The 20,120-nt window shown below is 50.0% G+C and overlaps 12 protein-coding genes across 12 annotated transcripts; 8 read left to right on the top strand and 4 right to left on the bottom strand.

The window, feature by feature from the left end:
• Positions 1 to 160: 160 nt before the first annotated feature.
• Positions 161 to 2,031, bottom strand: A1O9_12306 (uncharacterized protein; the record flags this gene model as incomplete). The annotated part of the gene is made up of 6 exons (XM_013398807.1): positions 161 to 740; positions 791 to 1,209; positions 1,260 to 1,395; positions 1,444 to 1,487; positions 1,544 to 1,784; positions 1,838 to 2,031. 6 exons carry the CDS (start codon positions 2,029 to 2,031, stop codon positions 161 to 163), a joined length of 1,614 nt encoding a protein of 537 aa, XP_013254261.1.
• Positions 2,032 to 2,429: 398 nt separating this feature from the next.
• Positions 2,430 to 3,284, top strand: A1O9_12305 (uncharacterized protein; the record flags this gene model as incomplete). Its single annotated transcript, XM_013398806.1, has 3 exons — positions 2,430 to 2,486; positions 2,550 to 3,049; positions 3,125 to 3,284. 3 exons carry the CDS (start codon positions 2,430 to 2,432, stop codon positions 3,282 to 3,284), a joined length of 717 nt encoding a protein of 238 aa, XP_013254260.1.
• A 125-nt stretch (positions 3,285 to 3,409) lies between these two features.
• A1O9_12304 (uncharacterized protein) lies at positions 3,410 to 4,006 on the bottom strand (the record flags this gene model as incomplete). The annotated part of the gene is made up of 1 exon (XM_013398805.1): positions 3,410 to 4,006. The coding sequence occupies one exon, from the start codon at positions 4,004 to 4,006 to the stop codon at positions 3,410 to 3,412; it is 597 nt and encodes a 198-aa protein (XP_013254259.1).
• A 476-nt stretch (positions 4,007 to 4,482) lies between these two features.
• A1O9_12303 (uncharacterized protein) lies at positions 4,483 to 5,553 on the top strand (the record flags this gene model as incomplete). The annotated part of the gene is made up of 1 exon (XM_013398804.1): positions 4,483 to 5,553. One exon carries the CDS (start codon positions 4,483 to 4,485, stop codon positions 5,551 to 5,553), a length of 1,071 nt encoding a protein of 356 aa, XP_013254258.1.
• Positions 5,554 to 6,909: 1,356 nt separating this feature from the next.
• A1O9_12302 (uncharacterized protein) lies at positions 6,910 to 7,885 on the bottom strand (the record flags this gene model as incomplete). Its single annotated transcript, XM_013398803.1, has 5 exons — positions 6,910 to 6,965; positions 7,016 to 7,179; positions 7,230 to 7,474; positions 7,520 to 7,683; positions 7,729 to 7,885. 5 exons carry the CDS (start codon positions 7,883 to 7,885, stop codon positions 6,910 to 6,912), a joined length of 786 nt encoding a protein of 261 aa, XP_013254257.1.
• A 408-nt stretch (positions 7,886 to 8,293) lies between these two features.
• On the top strand, positions 8,294 to 8,767 carry A1O9_12301 (uncharacterized protein; the record flags this gene model as incomplete). The annotated part of the gene is made up of 1 exon (XM_013398802.1): positions 8,294 to 8,767. One exon carries the CDS (start codon positions 8,294 to 8,296, stop codon positions 8,765 to 8,767), a length of 474 nt encoding a protein of 157 aa, XP_013254256.1.
• A 619-nt stretch (positions 8,768 to 9,386) lies between these two features.
• On the top strand, positions 9,387 to 10,386 carry A1O9_12300 (uncharacterized protein; the record flags this gene model as incomplete). The annotated part of the gene is made up of 3 exons (XM_013398801.1): positions 9,387 to 9,682; positions 9,729 to 9,922; positions 9,971 to 10,386. The coding sequence occupies 3 exons, from the start codon at positions 9,387 to 9,389 to the stop codon at positions 10,384 to 10,386; spliced, it is 906 nt and encodes a 301-aa protein (XP_013254255.1).
• A 667-nt stretch (positions 10,387 to 11,053) lies between these two features.
• A1O9_12299 (uncharacterized protein) lies at positions 11,054 to 12,399 on the top strand (the record flags this gene model as incomplete). Its single annotated transcript, XM_013398800.1, has 7 exons — positions 11,054 to 11,277; positions 11,322 to 11,481; positions 11,536 to 11,818; positions 11,878 to 12,058; positions 12,115 to 12,149; positions 12,195 to 12,346; positions 12,394 to 12,399. The coding sequence occupies 7 exons, from the start codon at positions 11,054 to 11,056 to the stop codon at positions 12,397 to 12,399; spliced, it is 1,041 nt and encodes a 346-aa protein (XP_013254254.1).
• An 84-nt stretch (positions 12,400 to 12,483) lies between these two features.
• On the top strand, positions 12,484 to 12,690 carry A1O9_12298 (uncharacterized protein; the record flags this gene model as incomplete). The annotated part of the gene is made up of 1 exon (XM_013398799.1): positions 12,484 to 12,690. One exon carries the CDS (start codon positions 12,484 to 12,486, stop codon positions 12,688 to 12,690), a length of 207 nt encoding a protein of 68 aa, XP_013254253.1.
• Positions 12,691 to 13,997: 1,307 nt separating this feature from the next.
• Positions 13,998 to 15,593, top strand: A1O9_12297 (uncharacterized protein; the record flags this gene model as incomplete). The annotated part of the gene is made up of 3 exons (XM_013398798.1): positions 13,998 to 14,122; positions 14,180 to 14,534; positions 14,610 to 15,593. 3 exons carry the CDS (start codon positions 13,998 to 14,000, stop codon positions 15,591 to 15,593), a joined length of 1,464 nt encoding a protein of 487 aa, XP_013254252.1.
• Positions 15,594 to 15,948: 355 nt separating this feature from the next.
• A1O9_12296 (uncharacterized protein) lies at positions 15,949 to 16,808 on the bottom strand (the record flags this gene model as incomplete). The annotated part of the gene is made up of 2 exons (XM_013398797.1): positions 15,949 to 16,054; positions 16,165 to 16,808. 2 exons carry the CDS (start codon positions 16,806 to 16,808, stop codon positions 15,949 to 15,951), a joined length of 750 nt encoding a protein of 249 aa, XP_013254251.1.
• Positions 16,809 to 18,532: 1,724 nt separating this feature from the next.
• On the top strand, positions 18,533 to 19,295 carry A1O9_12295 (uncharacterized protein; the record flags this gene model as incomplete). The annotated part of the gene is made up of 2 exons (XM_013398796.1): positions 18,533 to 19,242; positions 19,289 to 19,295. The coding sequence occupies 2 exons, from the start codon at positions 18,533 to 18,535 to the stop codon at positions 19,293 to 19,295; spliced, it is 717 nt and encodes a 238-aa protein (XP_013254250.1).
• Positions 19,296 to 20,120: the final 825 nt, after the last annotated feature.

Genomic DNA, 20,120 nt, shown 5'->3' with positions numbered 1-20,120 from the left:
TTGAGAGATATTTACATTAAGTTTTCTAGTCAGAAGCGGAGCCAATGCCACATGCTTCCGATTTTTCTGCCGGGAAGCATCTACGCATACTGTCCGCCTAATCTCGGAATGTCCGCAGAAAATGCTAGCTCTTGAGCATCCGGGGCTTTGAAGACCACTACTAATCGTCAAACTGCTGCAGGAACTCCTTTGCTACTTGAAGTTCCTTAAGAATGGTCTCCAAGTGCTCTTGGCTCCTTAACTTGAATTCGACCGGGAATTCCTTTGGAGTATGGCTGATACCTTCGTGATAAGCATTGATATCGATGGGTATGAAGTTCCCATCTGCATCCTTCTTTTGCTGGATTTCAAACGCCCAAAGAAGCCGCGACGTCATTCTAAATTGGGTACGCTCGGCCAGATGGATTCCAGGGCAAATTCGTCGACCAGCGCCGTAAGTGTAATGGTCTCGGTTCCTGTAATCAGGAGATCCAGCGTATGCATCAGCAAGTCGAGGCCAGGCGAGAAAGCGATCCGGGTTGTAAATCATTGGACTTTTGTACCCGGTCATCTCGCTCATGTGCATACCCCATATTGGAATGATGACGGTCGCGTTCTTAGGTATAAGCATGCCCTCATACCAATCGTCCTGATTGACACGATGTGGGACGCCCAGCGGAAGCACTGGGTGGATGCGCAAAGCCTCCTTTATAATACAATTGATGTAGGGCAGCTCTGCGAAATCAGACCATAATGGGAGTCTTTCCAATCAAATTAGCTTTGACGCAGCTGGATAGGAAACACTGCTCACCTGTCGGTTCCACACACGGCATCTAGTTCCAATTGAGCCTTCTTCTGGACTTCAGGATGAAGCGCCAGATGCATGATCGAGGTCAAAGTAGCTGAGGCAGTGGTATCCGCACCTCCTTCCACGAGAACTCCTAGGAAGTGGTTCAGCTGCTTGTCGGTGACCTGCAGATCTCCATGCTTCTCTCCATCTAGTATTGAATCAATTATTGACAAGCGCTTCTTGCCTTTAGCGCGCCGCTCTTGCACTCTTCGACGTGCCTCAGTCCAGGTGTCATCCATACATTTGTATGAGCTTTTCGCACGTCGTTTCCAGTACGCAAATCGCGATGGAAGGTATTTAAGGAAAGGGAATTCATCGACTGGCGGGTTTGCGCCAGGTTCTAGCGAAGCGGAATAGTTGTCCATGGCGTCATAAACTGCCTGGGTTGGTAAGTTAGCATAGCATTCTCAATCATCTTTGGCGCACTTACACGACCCCAGAAGCTGTCATATTCAGGGCCTCTATGACCCCATACCACTGCGTTTGCAACGGAAGACGTAATTCGCTTAAAGCTTTTGTAATAGCCCGCTGGGTTTTCAACAATGTCATTCAGGAAGATAACAGATCTGCAGGCGTCATCAGAACGAGTTAGGGCCATTCAATGCAAAACTTACTCGGCATCTTGGATCTTTCCAACCTTTTCGTCCAGCATGCGTGGCTAGTATGGCTGATTAGCGACAATCATGAAAGATTGAAATGCAGGACGAAACATACTGAGAGGTTATGTGCAGCAACCTTTCTTTCCGCTCTCCACAGCGGTGTGCTGTCCATGAACGCGAAACTATCACCACCAGTGACCAGGTGAGGCACATAATTGTGGGGTCGTTCGGAGTATATTGTGCCCTTCTTGTCCAGTAAATGGTGAATGGCCTTTCGATCAAACAAGACAATGGCAGTTCCAGGACCAAACTTGAGCGAGTAGATGCCACCAAATTGCTGACCCCATTCTTTCAATCTTCAAGACCATCAGCTTGTGAATGTTAAACTCCCCTTTGTCTCATTTCTTACTTCAAGCCCAATCCGGTCTTGGGGATAAGATGCAGATTTCCCAAAATTGGCACGGTTGGTGGCCCTGGTGGAAGTCGTTTGTCGCGGCTTCCGATTCTTAGCACTCTGTAGAATCCCAGAGCAACGATGAAGATTCCTGTAACAAGAGCCACTGGTGACAAGGCCCATGGCTGGCTAGCTGTGACTTCAACCATAATGTGTGTGGTGGGTCTGAGAAGTACGCCCGCTAGTCCCACAAGAACGAGGGCGAGAAGGCGTTTTTCATAACACTCATGCGTACTTAAGCGCCCTATAATTGTTAAGAATCAATTATGGACTACTATGTACAATAATATTGAACACCGAGGATATCCCTTTGGGTTGAAGATTTGACCGAGCCTCAATCCCGAGAGCGGAAGCTCTTCGGACCACTACAATTGCCGAAGAACCGGAAACGAAGTGTATCACACTCCATGGACAAATGAAGATTGCCTAGATTTCTCCTTGTTGGCCCCAACATGGGGTATATTCAATACTGTTGCACTTGGAGACAGAATTGCAATAATGCACAACAGTCACAGTTAAGGAAGAAATCAAGAGACAAAAGATATCAATGCCAGATTTTTTCGTGCTTGCACGAGTTGTAGGCTCGGAAGGTGCTTTTCCAGAGGTTCGTATACAATGATAGTCAAAGCAGAGGATAAAAGCAGACTAGCTCATCATCTACTCACAGTGGCAGAAGAGGCTTGTTCCCCTTTGCGAAATTTCCCAGACTGAGCCATATTCGACCTCTTACTACTGGGGCCAGGATGTGGATGGGGAACCGGACACACTCTGGGGGCTCGAAGGATATGCCCACCCTATAGGATTCTTCATCGGACATCCTTCTTCTGAGGTTTTCAAGCGAGAAATGAAGCTGGTAGACGAACATAAACTGCTTCGGAATGTTCAGGGCTTGGGCAGCCCTGATTATGATCTACATTACTACGACATGGATGCCGGCTTCTTGACTAGGTCGGACGACAAAGATAAAGACTCGAAGGACAGTTTCGTGACCGCCATGCATTTTTGGGCGCTTGAAGGGAAGCGAAAGCATTTAATTCGCGCATTATCCGGATTCGCAGACCGTGTGCGTGCACGAGAAACAGGTGAGACAGGCGATACGATCAAAGTACAGAGCTTCGCTGTTCTCAAGGAATCCCTGGATGTGAATATGGCAAGCCTATATATCAGGTGAGTCATGGTGATGCTGCAACCGCCCTCATTTCACAAGAGAAAAGCATTCAATTATGCTAACTGGGTAGTCAGAACAAGGACGAGGTTGGATTGGGAGGAGTTTCAGAACTCAGACATTTTCGACCAACTAATGAACGACACTGCCGGTGTTATAACCAAGCATGAATTCCACAGATCGCAAGCTTTCAATGGTCACATCGACCAGAAGCCTAAACAGTCAATGGATACCTGAGAAAGAGTGTAGCATGTGCAAATAGACCAAATAAGAAACACACGCCTATTATTACTTGTGGAAGGAACTGTTAAAGCTCAACAATCACGTCGACCACTTCCGTAGACATTGAGGCATTAATTGTTCTAGCACCCCGGAATGCCCTTCCTTGCGCCAATACATGGTCTCTTCTTGATCGATATATCACTCTCCCCGTTCTGGAGCCTGGTGACCAATTCCTCTGGATCGAAGTCAACACCAATGGGATTTTCTTTGAATTCTGCACTCTCAAAAAATGCTGTAGCTTCTTCTGAGGTGTCGAAATTATCCACTTGTGTTTCAATTTCATTGCCGTCCGGATCATGGTAGTATAGGCTTGTTGTCGGTCCGTGATTGACACACCAGAAAGGCCTCATGCCCAACACTTTCCGCTGGCGATAGGACAATGCTAGCTCTTGCATTGTACCGTATGTGAACGCTATATGGGCTAAGCCTGTTGGTTTCCCGACCCTTTGGATTGTCCCGGGGAAGATACCAATGGCGATTCGATGATGTTCTTCGTCGTAGGTGAGAAATGAAAGGACTTCATTTTGGTAGGTCACTTGTGCATCGAGAAATTTCACCCAAAAATCAACCATAGCCTGAAAGCTTCCATGATCTGTTGTGCGTAGAACAACATGTGCGAGAAATGCAGGCCGAAGCACTTTCGTACCAGGATTGTCGTAATCAATAGTCCCGCTCATTTCTCACAATGTGCTCTTGATCTTGACAGTTTAGGATTGCGAGAGTCTCCTCTTTGCACTTCATGCACCTATCACCATAAAATCAGGTTATCCGCAAGAGCAGCACGGCTTCGCTGTTTCAAGGGGCTTTTGATTACCGACCTTAAAATTTTGACTCAAGTATTCTTTGGCCCAAGGGCTAACTTCGGACATCGAGAAGCACGCGCACAAATACTTTCATATGAAGCCCCCTGCCGCGCCAAAGAAGCAAAGGCCGAGATGGGTTTGAGTTGTGCCCCACAGCTAGAGAGAATACAAGGCATCAGGTCTAGTAGCTCTATGAAGCCGATTATTCAATGGATCATCACCTATAAAGTGTCCGAGCTGTTTTCAGAGACCTTGATGCTTACACAACACACCAGTTTAAAACCAACCTCCGTCGGGATTAAGAGTGTCGATTGAGCCAAGTACAAGACCAAGTTGCTTGGACTTCAATAATGATTCAAAAACAGAGAACAATGCGGGCTTTTCGCTTACTGGAGTACGGAAAACCTGGGCAGTATTGTGATGTTCCAATTCCTGTACCTGCAAAGGGCGAGGTCTTGATCCGGATGAAAGCGGCAGGCCTTTGCCGTTCTGACCTCGACATGGTAGATTCACTTCCAGGATCAGATCCTTACGCTTCAGCAGTCGATGCGCCATACACGCTCGGGCATGAGAATGCAGGTGTCATTGAAGTTCTTGGAGAAGGTGTCACCGATTTGCGACTTGGTGAAGGTGTGGCTGTTCGTCATATGCCTCACTGCAGCCACTGCGAGTACTGCATCCGTGGTATCTCACAGCATTGTCTGACTCACCGGCGTGGAGCAATTGAGATCAACCGAGGTACTGGTTGGGACGGTGGACTTGCGGAATTCATGATCTGTCCTCGTGATCAGCTTGTTTCGATTGGGGATGAAGATCCCATCAGATATGCTCCCCTCACAGACGCCGGTGTTACTGCCTATGGCGCTTTTGGTACCGTTAAGAATCGCCTACGACCTGGAACTTCGGCCATTGTCATCGGGGCTGGCGGACTTGGGGTTTATGCGATCCAGTACCTCAAGATGCTTATTGGAGTTAAAGTCTACGCAGTCGACACGAACCCAAGCCGTATCAAAATTGCTGAGGAACTTGGCGTCGATATGGTATTCAAGGCAGGACCCCTGGCAGCTAAACAGATTCTCGAAGCAACAGGTGGGAAAGGGGTGGACGGGATACTTGATTTTGTTGGGTCTAACGAGTCGTTAAAGTTAGCAGCTGATATTTCACGACCAGGAGGACGAATAGTGCTTGTTGGGATGCAAATGGGGACTGTCGAATTAGGCTGGAACAAGATTGCTACGAGCTGCGAATTTGCAATTTCACTCGGATCAACTCGACAGGACCTCGAGGAGGTTTGTCTACTTGCACGTGAAGGGAAGCTTAGAATTGATGTAGATGAGTTTTCCTTTGACGAAGTACCTGCGGCATATGAGGCACTTCGCAACGGCAAGCTTACTGGACGCGCCGTTGTTGTATTCGACTAGCGTCCTCCTGGGATATCAAGTAGTATTCATCCAGGGAGCTTATCGGTATTTGTTGTAGCGGCGTCTTGACCCTTCTAAAGCACGGTATGCGACATTCTTCCTGAGCAAGGTGGAATTCAGTCACCATAAGTCAGCCCATGTATTTACAATTATACGAGTGAGATAAATGGACGGGGTACTACCTGTGAAGTTTGGAATCGAAACTAGGTATCCGTAGATATCTGACCGGTGTGTCCTCGGTCAGACATTGTTGTCTATTCATCATCGGCAAATAGGCCGCCTGGGGATGGAAATCCATAAGATAATTGCCCAGGCCGAAATAGGATGGGCAATAACAGTGTAACGAGAGTCGATTCTCCGTCACAGAAGCCACGGGACAATTAGTATAAAGACGAATCCAAAAATCGCGTAGGCGCTATCGATTTCCACGTCAAGTACTAAGGATGTCTCACTCAGTATTGCAGCTTATCGTGGTACCACACCGGCCTGTACATACAAAAACCGAAATTGACCAAGACCTTGAGCCAGCTTTCGAGATATTGCAGAGGTAAGGTGTACGTTCCACCCACAAGGAGTACTGGCTGAGAAATCTAGTGCGAATGGGCTTCGTGCGCTGTGGAGAGGCAAAAAACACGAAGAAAGACACACCCAGATCGTAATTGCACTATGGCAAGACCTGGGATCGACCCGGGCATTCTTCACCGGTGAACGATACTACGAGTTCAATAAGCTTATTCAACCTGGTATGAATGGGCGAAAAATCCAATGGCAGAACCATGCGATCCTTGATACGACCGGCCTAGATGATATGAAGTATTTGACCAATACTTTAAATAGTCCGGCCATCGAAGTAGCTTTGACAAAGGTTGTTGAAGGCGGAGTCCATGGATATTATGGTCAATTCAAGAGGATTGTTGTAGACATACTCAACAATGATCTGGGCTGTGACGGCTATTTTATTAGTCCACAAGTCGAAAATCCTCAAGATCAGCTACTGCTGATTAACTGGAGATCTGTCGACGTATGTGAGCAAAGCCGATTTTTGGTACTCAGCGTTAACAACACTCTAGGCCCATCATGAAGACTTCGAAAAGAAGCCAACATTCCGAGCTTGCATAGACGGACTGAAAGAATACTACGCAATCTTTGTCGTACCATGGCATATAGTAGAGCTGAAGCTCGTGTATGGAAAGGTGTAACCAACATCTAAGAACCCACCACTACGCTTATAATGAGTCAAAATATATCTTATTCCTCCATCTTTCACCTAGTAGTCTGCTATAAGATAGACGGATCATTAATCGGAGCTATGGCATGTCCCTAACTTGGTTCTCGACTAGGGTCTGACGCCGATGTCTAGCCAGCCTTGTAGAATCCACATGCGGAATATCCGCCGTCAACAGTCCAGCGAGCTGACATTGATAATTAGTCCAAAATTTTGGAGAGGAGGATGGATACATACCCCCCGTGACAAATGAAGCATCGGCACTAAGAAGGAAAACTACCACCTTGGCCACTTCCTCCGCCTGGCCCATTCTACCCATTAAGGTACCAGCGGCGACGACATCAGAACTGAAGATGCCTTTCGCTTCACCTTCGCGAAATATTTTGGTGTCGATAGGCCCACTATAAGTAAACGGTCAAAGAATAGGATACACAAGAAGAGGCCCACTTACGGTAACACAGCATTAATTCTTACCCCCTTCTTACCGTACTCAGCTGCCGCGGATTCTGTCAAGCCAATAACACCAAATTTGCTCGAGGCGTATGCACCGTTGTTAGGAAGGCCCCGCAAACCTGATGTGCTAGATATATTGACGATGGCACCACCGGGCCTACGTATGGCCCGTAGCTCGGCGCGCATCGCGTTCATGACACCAGTGAGGTTTACAGCTATCATTTTATCCCATTCGGTTTGAATCTACCAAACATTAGATAGGAAAGCTCAATAATATGATCTACCGACCGTGTTTTCCGTTGGCTGCCCATCTCCAAGAGCAATACCTGCAATGTTTGCTGCCCCGTCGACATGGCCGAAATGTTTGGTCGCGTCATCGATCCAGCCATTAACTTGTTCGACATTGCTGACATCCGTGCAGTGTGTTAATATTTCACACGTTCCTCTAGAGCCTTTACTCTATTAATCACAGTCGGTCTCCTTTACGAAGGACTTACAAATTTGTCTGCACTCGTCCAGGCCTGCAGCATCAACATCGCTGAGGGCGAGGCCACTTGCTCCAAGCTCTGCCAGTCTCACCGCTGTTGCACGGCCAATGCCTGAAGCGGCTCCGCTGACCGCAAAGACCTTGCCCGATATACCATTTGCACTCATTGTCGAACTTGAGAAGGTCACGATACTAGATGTTGATGCCAACCTGTCATGGCCGACGCGATTGAAATGGACAAAATTAAATTCATCGAGAATACCATAAGCTGACACAATCTAGTTCTTGGTTAATGGTGCTACTTCGGACGGCCCAACTTCGCTGGGGGCGGACACTGAGATGTGAAGCTTCTGTTCCGTGTACGCGCGACATCCGGAACTCGCCACGCAAACCAGCGCTCGTCCTCAGTGTCGGACTAATTCAACATATTTAATGCGAGATCTGGAAAAGTAGCAACTTGAACTGTATATATATGACGTATTTGCATCGAGTGGGCTGTGGCAGGTTTGTCGATTAAACAGATGATAAACTTGAACGGGGCCTCTTTCAACTCCCAATCCGTTCACCAAAAGATCATGGCAGACCAGACAGACCGCATTGGGCAGCTCGAAAGGAGGTTGAGAGTTATAGAAGACAGAGAACAGTTGGGAGCGTTGCTCAATCGCTACTGCTATATTGCCGACGCGAGAGATTGGAAAAGCTATTCAGAGACGTTCACCGAGGATGGCTCAATGCACTATGAGAGTTGGCCAGAAGTGCGCGGGCGAGAGGCCATTGCGAAGGCCGCAAGTGCAGAAAACATCTTTGAGGGCCTTCAACACAGCATGACGAATTTTCAGTTTGAGGTAGATGGCTCTGACCGGGCAACTGGCCGCTCTTACCTATGGTTTGCTGCCACCCCGAGGACCGCAAACCCGGCGGATAACTATTCATTCGGCGGCCCTTACCATTTCGACTTCGTACGCACGTCTGAAGGGTGGCGCATCTCGAGGATGCGGTTAAAGAAGATTTGGGCACACGGACAGGACTCTTTGGGAGTTTTCGGTTAGGGCGTGATTCGCAAGAGGATGAGAATGTATTCCGGACACAGCCTTTGCGTTGGCATGATGCGCTCTGCCCATATGAGGGTATAAGTTTTGAAACCGCTTTAATTTAGTTCATCGACCAACACCTTGGCCACCCAGTGTAGGACCCTCCACCATTACTAGGACAAAAATGAGACATTCTCCTTGTTTGCGCGCTCTTGTTCGGGGCCCGGGATATAGATCGGTCAAATATAGACCTAGTCTGAAATCTTGAGATGGTGCTCAGATAACTCACATCAAAATCGGACAGAGTCTGAATCGGCAACTACCGGCCTCAGCTAAGAGATACGAAAGAGGCTCTCACCAAGCGAGCAACAGGAATGTTTCAAGCCCAGCACGGTACTTGACACCATATCTTAGATAGATGCTGGAGTTATACCGAATTACCACATTTGATTTCGGTGAATCCGAGGTGAGTCCTGCGCCGGGGCGAGAAGCGTGTGGCTCAATTCGTACTATTCTATAAATGATGTGGTTGCTGAACGGAGCCATACTCCTCAGTGTAAACCCATCAACCTGTTTGGCGAGCACTTTATCTAAACCTTGGAAGGCAGACGGAATGACTTCGGCCTCTCGATACGAAATGGATGGACAGGTTGGAATAGTTACTGGAGCCGGAACGCCACATGGCATCGGTCGTGAGTTGGTGAAGAAGTTAGCAGAGGCCGGAGCTCTAGCAGTATATGCGTGTGACCTCAACCTTGGCGCGGCCCCGACACTGCAGGAAGAAGTCCGAAAAGCTGGCTATGGCACAATCATCGAAGCTCGTTTATTAGACGTTTCCGATGAACAACGCACTCAAGAAATTGTCAAAGAAATAGTGAAGACTCATGGCCGTTTCGACTTTTTCTTTGCAAACGCTGGTTTCGCCAACTACAGGTGAGCACGGGATATAGCCGGGTAAGATGAAGCTGAGAAATGACAGAGATCTCATCGACACCGAAATTATGCATTATGAGCGACAAATGAATGTGATGGCAAAGGGGCCTTTCTTGGCTATCAAGTATGGAAGCCCAGCCATGATGGTGACTTCAACAATCAAGCCGACCCCTGGAGGATGTTTTGTTGTCACTGGATCTTGCGCATCCTACTTGGGTTCATATTCCGATCTGCCATATGGTTTGTCAAGTCTAGCCAAGCAGTTGACCGCAAACTGACCTTTGGCAGCCACTGCTAAGACCGCACTCCATGGTTTGATTGCAGCAGCTTCAATACAGCTTTCGGCCAGCAATATTCGAGTGAATGGTGTGGCGCCGGGCTTCACAGAGAGCAGTATTCTTACGGTATCCCAGAACGCAGAAAAAGGAGAGTACTCGAACAGCATGGATCAAACAAAGATTAAGGAAAATCACCAATGGTTCTTTGAAAGAGCTGGCATGCTTGCAGCTCAAAAGTACTATTACAATCGAGTGCAGGACCCATCAGAGATCGCGAATGTACAGTTGTTCCTCGCCTCTAGTTCCGCAGCTTGTATTAACGGACAAATGATCCTGTGTGACAGCGGCAAGACGACTGCTTCCATGGGAGAGGGATGTACTGGACCTGTCCGTTCTATTCCTGTGCTAGAACTGGATCCCAAGTAAACAGTGCCCAACCACTTAGAAATTCTCTCTATTACAGTACCTAAGAGGATCTGTTCTTAAGTGATTTTCTGCCGTGTAACCAGCAACCCATCACGTAAAGACCGCCATCTGGTGCCCATCGTTCCAGTCGAGGGTGGCTGACAGGGATAAACTCGAAGCCTCGGTGTCCAGGCTCAGGGCCCCTTTCACTCAGACCACTCGAGAACCAGCAAAAGCCACGAGTCGGCCAATTGATGGAGTTATCGGTGGGAACGCTACCGCTTGAATGTCCGACCGAAGAGGTCCCTTCAATTGTTCCACCAATCACCTTGACTCGGATGGCGATATCTATACAAGCCGTAATAATGCAGCTTCCATCCTTGGAATGCCCAAAGTCAAGGCGAACTTTTTGAGATGGTATATGCAAGATGATTGTGGTTGCAACAGTCCTCGTCGTAAGCATTCTCACGCTGCTTTGGATTTTACGCATTGGTCGACGAGACTCTCGCTTGCCTCCAGGCCCACCGACTATCCCAATTCTCGGCAATGCACATCAAATTCCCCTTACCGGACTGGGTAAAAAGTATGACCATTTTGTTCCATAAAAGCTGAGTGCTGACATGCTAGATTTCACAATTGGATGGTGCAGTATGGGCCAATTTTCTCGCTCAAGGTATTCAACGACACGATGATCGTGATCGCGGACCGGAAAGCTTGTTACGAGTTATTGGATAAGAAGGGAAGCATATTTTCGAACCGTCCTCACCTTGCTGTACCGCTATTCATGAGCCGCGGGTGCCACATGACCTTCGAACAAGCGACCACGCAATGGCGAGAGAAGCGTTCGGTGTTGACGAGAAATCTTAACCCTAAAAGCCTGGATGAGAAACATTTCCGAGTTCAAGAGGCCGAGTATGAATGCTTACCCCGACGAGGATCTCAGCTAATCAGAATAGATCCGTTGTGTTTCTGAACCGGGTCCTTGAGCACCCTGATCAAATTTATGACTACGCTCGTCTCTATGCATCCTCCGTGGCGGCGATTCTGGCCTGGGGTTTCCGGGCCAAGGACTTTGAATCGTTCTTTTACAAAGATTTCTACAACTTTGTGGATCAGGTGAGTTTGTTCTAAGCTTACCACGATGCTTTGAAGTGCCCTAATTAGAAGAAGTGGCTCGAAGCCATTGAACCCGGTGCCAACCCTCCGGTCGACCAAGTCCCATGGATGTGGTATCTCCCTGGTAAATGGAAGAAGCGAGCTTATCATGTCCGCAGCCTTATGGATAGTACTTGGTCGGCAGCCCGGGCAATGGTTGAGAAACGGAGGGCCGATGGAGACATTCGTGACTCGATCATAGACATGAAGTTAGCAGAGTATGAGAAGAGCGGGTGGCCAATGTCTCAATATGCCTTCAATAACTTATTTGGCGAATTCCTTGAAGCCGGGGCCGACAGTAAGTTATACTTACCCATTCCTACAACGGGAGCTTAGATAGTAGAGCTAACTTTATAGCTACTGCTAACATGCTGTTAACTATCATTCTCGCAATCACGAAATATCCAGAGGTGCAGGAAAAGGCACGAGAGGAATTAGATCAAGTTTGTGGACAGGATAGGACGCCGCTATTCTCAGACTTCGAGCGCCTTCCATATATTAATTGTATAATCAAGGAAGCATTAAGATGGCGACCAACGTAAGTTTATGTATACGGCATTAACTCACTATCTTCCTTCTCTCTAACATTGCTAGGTCCGATCTTGGAATCCCCCACAGAGTAACGAAAGGTCCGAAAGCGTGACTCCTATCTCGACGCTACTAACTGGTTGCAGACGATTGGTACGATGGAATGCTCTTCCCAAAGGACAGCACTATTTGGCTTGCCGCATATGCGATCCATCAGAACGAGGAAGTATATCCTGATCCAAATCATTTCAATCCCGATCGTTTCCTGAGTCACAAGAAGTTGGCGAACGATTATGCGGTAAGTCCTGACTGGGAGAACCGAGATAAGCCCACCATCATTCTTAGAAATGACGATGAAACTAACATTTCGTACATCATTATGGCTACGGCGCCGGCCGCAGAATGTGTCCAGGAATCCACCTTGCGGAGAGAAGCATGTGGCGCGTTACTGCAAAGTTGTTGTGGGCGTTTGAATTCGAGGAGATCAAGGACAAGCCATTGGATGTCAACGCCTTCACATCCTCAAACCTGATGCGGCCTTTGCCATACCAGGTGACAGTGAAGATCAGGAGTGAGAGACATCATGAAGTCCTGCGCCAGGAGATAAAAGGGTCTCTAGAGTTCCTCGCCCAATATGAGTAGGAGGAGCCTGAGATGAGATGTTGCAGTCGGAGATCGAAACAACCATTCCCGAGGGGCGTGGTATTTTATATCGACTTGTTCATTAATAGAACTCCACTATAGCCAAATCATTTTTTAGTAGTACCTGTCGAGTAGTACCCATCGTGCTTGTTGGTCACTAGCTCCGTGACCTGATACCAACCACCTCGGATGTGGCAGGGCAGAGTAGATTGTCGGCTACTTCTTTGAGTGATTCCCTCGAAAGTCGGTCTTGATGGAACCGGAAAACCTTCCACTAGATCCGAGTCGCCGACACTTGTCAGGCTAGTTAGCGGTATGGGATATATACATCGACAGGCTGAGCGCGGCTAGCCGTGCTAGCCCGATCGGCTGTCTCTATGTACGATCGTTGATAGGTATGAATAAAGGAGCTCCAGGGGCATCGATGACTGGATGGACCCAAGTAGTCTATTGCATGTACCATTGACCAAGGTACTAGGAACGACAATCAAGTCTTCTGAGAGGTTTTCTTCTAACTTGCTGCATGGCGGCATTTGAATGATACCGTAGTATCCAGGAACACAACCGCCCGGGGAACTGAAGTAGCACTGGTCGGCTGTGGAAGTGTAATCGATATCCTGATCTGAAATCAATCCTGTCACTCTACCTGTTGGACCACGTGCCGCTTCGACCTGAGGAGATGAGCTGACCGCCAGAAAAGAAAAAGAAAAAGAAAAGCGTCCATAGTAGGGAGTACTCTGAACATATAAAAGAATGATGGCCATACCGGTGTTTTGCTGTAAACCTTCAGCCTCTCATATTTACCTAGACACTGGCTGTGCTTACGAATAGTCTTCGAAGTGCCTATGCTCACTTAGCTTGGGGTGCTTGCTACCTTAAGGGCTCCGGAGTCAATCCCAAACTGCCCGTCTGCTTTAGGCGCGCCTTTAACTAATCCTCTGGGTAAGGCGCCTACCTAAGTCAGTACTCCATGCTCCCTACAAGATCTCACAATAGGCGCCTTCGAAGCTATAACCACCCCACCCATTTAGGGACCTGCTCGTTGGGAGGCCCTCTCGGCCCCCTCGGCCTCCTCTCCCCGTCGCCCCTCTTTCTGCCTGCCCCCCTCCGTTGTCCCTCCTTGCGCTCGCCCTCTCCCACCATCTTCCTACTCATCCCGGCTCAGGCTCACCAGCCAAGAAATTCATCCTCGGTTTGCCACGATTAACGAGGCGCAAAGGGCGAAACAATCCCACTAAAAACCATGAGCTTCTCTTCATCCGGCCGGCGGGTCTCAACCTTGAGGTCTGCTTTGCACAGTAGCCCAGATGGCCGGAGATTTTCCATCCATCCAGAGGAAGAGAGGAGCTCCAGTCCGCATCAGACCCTCAGATCCCATCCGGCCCACGCCAGGCCTCATGCTGGGCTCGACACCACCCGTGGGAGCACCGGTGTGATTTGGTATTTGCTAGACTGCAAATTTTGGATACCTGTTGACTCGTTTCTCTAGGTGTACTGAGCAAGCCTCCAAGCACGGGTTTCAGGACAGTCCCGATTCCTGGGCTAACCTTGGCCAAGGTGCTCCCGAAGTCGACGATGACATCGAGGGCTGCTTCGCACGACCTACCTCTATCCCTCTGACCCTGAACGGTCGAGAATATGGTCCCACCGCAGGCATCAAGTCGCTTCGAGCCGCCGTCGCAAACTTGTACAATGAGAATTACCGGCAAGGAAAAGACTCTCAGTACTCATGGGAGAATGTGTGCATTGTCCCTGGAGGAAGAGCTGGTTTGATTCGCATTGCTGCTGTTCTGGGAAATGCCTATTTGGGCTTCTTCATCCCTGATTACACCGCCTACAATGAGGTCAGTGATCCCTCGTGAGCAATCCTCGCGGGGCAGGATAAAAAGACACCATGATTAATCTCTGCCACTCTTTAGATGTTGAGTCTGTTTAAGAACTTTGTCGCCATCCCCAGCCCGCTGTCTAAAGACGATGGATACCACATTCACGCAGAGAAGATCGCGGAAGAGCTGGCGCGAGGCACATCGGTGATCTTGACCTCGAATCCACGCAATCCCACAGGCCACGCCCTCCATCCTGAGGAGCTTGCCTTGATCCAGGACATCTGTCGAGACCGAGCAACCTTGATCTTTGATGAATTCTATGCCGGCTACAACTATAGTTCGGGCTGTGATGGGAGCACCATCTCGGCAGCTTGCAATGTCATCGATGTCAACCAAGACGACGTCATTCTGATCGACGGATTGACCAAGCGCTTTCGACTGCCTGGGTGGCGCGTCGCCTGGATTGTCGGGCCCAAGGACTTCATTACCGCCCTGGGCTCCTGCGGCAGCTATCTTGACGGTGGCACCAATGTCCCCTTCCAGGAGGCGGCCGTTCCTATGTTAGACCCCCCCAAGGTCAAGGCTGAGATGAAGGCACTGCAGAGCCACTTCAAGACAAAGCGCGACTACGTCCTCAAACGGCTGAACGAAATCGGATTCAGGTCAGGGGATCAGGAAACGCCGGACAGCACCTTCTATATCTGGCTGGATCTCACCACCCTGGATCCGCCATTGCCCAAGAACAGCTTGCTGGACATCTCCAATGGGCTGTCCTTCTTCGATGCCCTGCTTCAGGAGAAGACCATCGTGGTCCCCGGCATCTTCTTCGACTTGAATCCTGCCAAGAGACGAGATCTCTTTGACAGTCCGTGCCACCACTTTGTCAGAATCAGCTACGGGCCTAAGCTAGAGGTGCTCAAGAAGGGGCTGGATGGTATTGAAAGAGTGGTGAAGCGTGCACGAGGCGAGTTTGGCCAGTATGACAGTGCCATTCACGACGAGCCCGACCCGAAGTCCCCCAGAAGCCCCATTCGGTTTTGGAAGACTAAGGGCAGAGAGAGCGATACAATTGACTGAGCTGATGGATCACCTCAAAAAGGAGGACCTCCGTTAAGGCCTTCCTTTTAGGAGTGTTGGGTGGAATTGGTGGAGGTACATTAAGAGTTACACGATTTCACTGAAAGATGCACTGCCGAGTATGTTTAACTATGACAATTCAACTCCAACTCCATGAATCTTTGGAGTCTTCCTAGAGGCACCTCGTACATGATTTAGCCATTCAGTCTTTGTGGGGCATGGAAAAACGAGATCGAGTTTTTTGAAACAAGTCGCTTGCACATCTTTTCGTCTCTCTCCCCCTCCTTTTCCTCTTCCTCTCTCGCTCGCTCTCTCCCTCTCTCTCGTCCCTTCCGTCCCTTCCGTCTCGCCATTGTCACAGCTCAGGCGTGGTCCACTTCGGTAGCACCTTGGGAACCGAGACTTTGGGAAATTTGACTTTAGGCAAGCTGACTTTGGGCAGACTCAGATTGAGAGGCGCTCTATGCCCTGAGGAAGAAATTAGTTTCTACGTTAGCATTAGACCAGTTGCATCGTAAAGCTGGAAGTTGGGGTGGGGAGGTGATGTCGCGGTGACAGTGGATGGACTCACAATAGGGCCAGCGTCAAGTCGCCGTGGATATGCGCCTTGAGCTCGATTTCAATGTCCAGATTCAATTCTATGCGCAACTTCAATCCGTCTTGGTCCATGGGATCTCGGCCGGACGAGTCTTTGGCGTCATATGCTTGAGCGGTCTCCAGAGGTTGCGATGGGGGCGGGCCTCTCCATGGGATTTCACCACGCAGCATCCGCGCGTAGGTCACAGGGCCGATCATGGACTGGCCAGGAGGTTTGATGTACTCGAATGGTTGCGACTCGGTGATGTCTTGCGGAGCGGGATTCTTCAACCACTGCGGGTTATCCTTGTCGACGTACTGTTTCGGTGGTAGATTCTCCTGTTGCTGGCGTTGTAGTTGCTGCTGCTGCTGTGGTTCATTGCCTTCGTCAATGGCAGCCATAGACTGAGTGGAGGCGCCTCCACCACCCGCTGATGACTTGGCCTGGGCTTGTCGCTGGCGCTGGTTCTGTCGTCTCCTTCGTCGGGACTGTGACCGAGACCGCGACTCGTAACCTTGATCATCTTCTGTTGTTGAAACCTCGGAAGTGGCCCTCTCCGGAGCCGACGGCCGTTTGGGTTTCTTTCCAGCTGGTGTCTTCTCCGGAGTTGGTGTTTGCTGGGGCTCGTCGTCCGCCATAGCTATCTCAAACGACGGAATAGGTGGAATTGCAGATGGGGGTTAGGACGGGAATGTAATTACGGGCAGACCCTGAATAAGAGCTGAAGCAGAAAGTAACAGGAAATAAAGGTCAAGAGCAGGACTAGAGGTCTTACCGCGAGTGAGCACAGGCGATGCTTGGAGTATTCACATAGAAACGTGGAGGGACAAAGCACCAGCCAGAGGGGGTGGAGTCACTACATCATCAGGACCAGGATGGTGGGGTGGGAGAATTGAGTTTCAGGGAAATTCCATGGTAGAGTGCGTTGAAGCGGCGAGATGTGGCATGGGAGATTGAGAAGGCGATGTGAACAGGCAGACCAAGAAAAGGATCGAGATAGCCGGGGGAGGGAGTTCGGAAGTTGGAAGAATCCTGGTCAAGGATGATGAAAATGCGGAAAGTGATTTGCTGATGGACGCTGTGTGGCCCCAGATTGGCAACGGCCGAGGTGGCGGATGGAGGAGGTGAAGGAGGTGAAGGAGGCGGAGGTGATGATGGGCGTTGATGGTCGTTGATGGGCGTGGATAGGAATTCCTGATCCTGCAGCTTGATGGTGCGACGCCTAACACCATTTACGGACAACCGCGCGCCCACACAAGAAATGACGCGAGGTTGGGTTGTTGCCGGCTCGCCGATGTCCAGGATGGGGATCCAAGCTGCCGTTGATTGGCGAAAAGCTTATTGCGCGACTGATGATTGGTGGCTATGCTCCTGAAACGGGGGCCCGTCTCCACTCTGCGTGCCGGGCGTGGCGCGTGCTTTCCCATCTTTTCACCGTCGGAACTTGGGGGGTACCGCCTGTTTCTGCATACCCAGGACGGTGGTTGAAAGTGCAAGTGCGACTCCCACTGCAACTGCAACGGCAAGTGCAAGTGCAAGTGCAAGTGCAAGTGCAAGTGCAAGTGCAAGTGCAAGTGCAAGTGCGCATCAGGTGCGACTGCCCGGTGGGCAGCAGCTCCTTCCCCAGGGCGCCCGAATAGTCCACGACTCCTTCCCACTCGGATCGCAGGAGGCAGGTGCTCCGTGGGCATGAATCCCGAGGACGGACTTTCTGTGTACTGTATGTACTCCGTACGAGTACGTACCTTGTAGTACTGGGCCACTTGCATGGGCATCCTCACTGCTCACATCCAGGCCCAAATCAGCCACCGGTCTACGACATCTCTGCTCGCCCTTTGGCCTCGAGCTGCCACGCCAGGAGGTGATCTTTCGATTTGATGCGGGTTTGACATAAACAGCAAAGATGACACATTCCCGTCCCAGATTCGTGTCTGCACAGGTCCCAAATTCCCCAATATCCTGCCGAGAACCCTGTCCCGATCAGCCACAGTAGCCATCGTCGTCATCCTCCACTCTCTCTCAACGGGCTCTTCAACTTGGCCAGCCATTCCCTGTTGGATCTCGTCTCCAGGTTTTGGATGTCGGACCTGCTCTTTCTGTGGCGTCCCCCAGGTAAAGTGTCCTCAAAAGCAGCGACATCAAACGTCATTATGCGCGTCCTCTCTCACACCATCCATGGGTTTTTGTTGCAACCGTTCGTCGTGCTGACGTCGCTGTGGGGAGAGCGTGCATATCCTGGTACCGTGCCTGTTTTTTGTCCTTTCTCCGAACAAAGAAGACCCCGAATTCTTACGTCGATTCTCTCCCGCTCGCATACAACTCGTCTTTGCCCTCCACCACATCTTTTTTCTCAACGTTCACCATGTCTGAGCAAGAAACAAAGACTACCGAGGAATCTAACATTGGCGGAAATCTCGACGCTGCCGGTTCTGCTGCAGGCTCAGGAAGTGTGGGTGTCGACGCTTCCTCAAAACGGTCCGAAGAAAAACGAAAACCAAAGAAGCTGGGCCAGAAATCGGCCGAGTCCACTCCTGCAAAAGCCGACAATCAACCCAAAGTCGAAGCCAACGGTGACGCCGAAGCTCCAGAAACCCCCAAAAAAATGGACCAACAGTCTCGCTCCAAATCGCGACAAGGCAGCCGCACTCGCGGCCGAGGATCAAGTCAACCACCCAGCGATACAGACAGTGCTTATCGGAGCGATGTCTCACAGAAGGGCAAACGGAATAGGAATCGTAACCGCGGAAAGGCCCAGGCTCAATCGCAAGCCCAAACACAACAAGGCGGAGGCCCACTGGGTGCCGTCGATGAAGTTGGAGAGACCGTCGATGGCGTCGTAGACGGCGCCGGTGGCCTCGTCAACGACACTGCCGGCAAGGCCTTGAGCAAACCAACGGAGGCTTTGGGTGGCCTCCTCAGCAACAAGAAGAAGGGCGGCGGCCAGGTCCAGGGCGAAGGAGAGGAAAAGGATGAGGGTGAGAATGAGCAACTGAGATTGAGACTTGACTTGAACTTGGATATCGAGGTCCAGCTCAAGGCCAAGATCCACGGCGATTTAACTCTTGGCCTATTGTATGTTGTCCTACAATCCATATGCTCGAAGGCTAACGTCTCACAGGAATTAGTGCTTGACTCGGTGCTCCTGCCTTTTTTTCGGCGCTACTTACAGTCCTGTCCGTCCACCAGGCATTACAGAGGTTGGGGCATCTGCGCGTCACCATACACCATATCCGTGCTGGGGGTCTGCCCTCCGGCAACGAATGGTTCAAAGATTGTTTCTCGGAGTTGATCTCATTTTGCATTGGCCTGGATGTTGAGATGGCTAGTCTTGTATGTAATAAAAATGTTCATAAGTCGAGCAGTCTCTCAGATCTTGAAAAAAAGGAAAAATGCTTTCCTCGTAGAACGATCAATGCATCGCCTAGAGATCGATGTCACGTGAGGTGAAGAGTCTCCGCACCTGCGGTTTGACTTTGGCCGGCAGTCTCGAGTTCTCAACTAACATCTTGCTGTCACCAAACCATCTACCAGTGCGCAATCTGTAAATGCTATGCCGTAGAGGCATCGGTAGCCTGAGATGCGATCATAGGCATCTATCTCGGATCATTCGCTCATCGTCGTCACCTCGACCTTTCGGAAATCCGCTGTGTTCATCCATCGCGTTTGCGATTCGGTGCCAGCATGCATCCCCTGCCTTGGCCTCTCCCTTAGAGAGTTGGTACTCAAACCAAGCCAGTTCTCCCTCTCCCGATACAATCTACGCCTTGTCTACCGCTCCAGGACGGGCTGCCATTGCTGTTGTGCGCATCTCTGGTCCGGCATGCCTCGACATTTACCGCAGACTATGTCCCCAGAGACCAGATCCGAAACCGAGGACAGCGACGCTTCGAAAACTCTACCACCCCGGCGAATCATTGCGATCTCCTTCCCGCATCCTCGATAATAGAGCA

This window comes from Exophiala aquamarina (genome assembly GCF_000709125.1).
Source record: "Exophiala aquamarina CBS 119918 chromosome Unknown aczIA-supercont1.22, whole genome shotgun sequence".
NCBI classification, from domain to species: domain Eukaryota; kingdom Fungi; phylum Ascomycota; class Eurotiomycetes; order Chaetothyriales; family Herpotrichiellaceae; genus Exophiala; species Exophiala aquamarina.
This window is presented reverse-complemented; position numbering and strand designations above follow the sequence as displayed.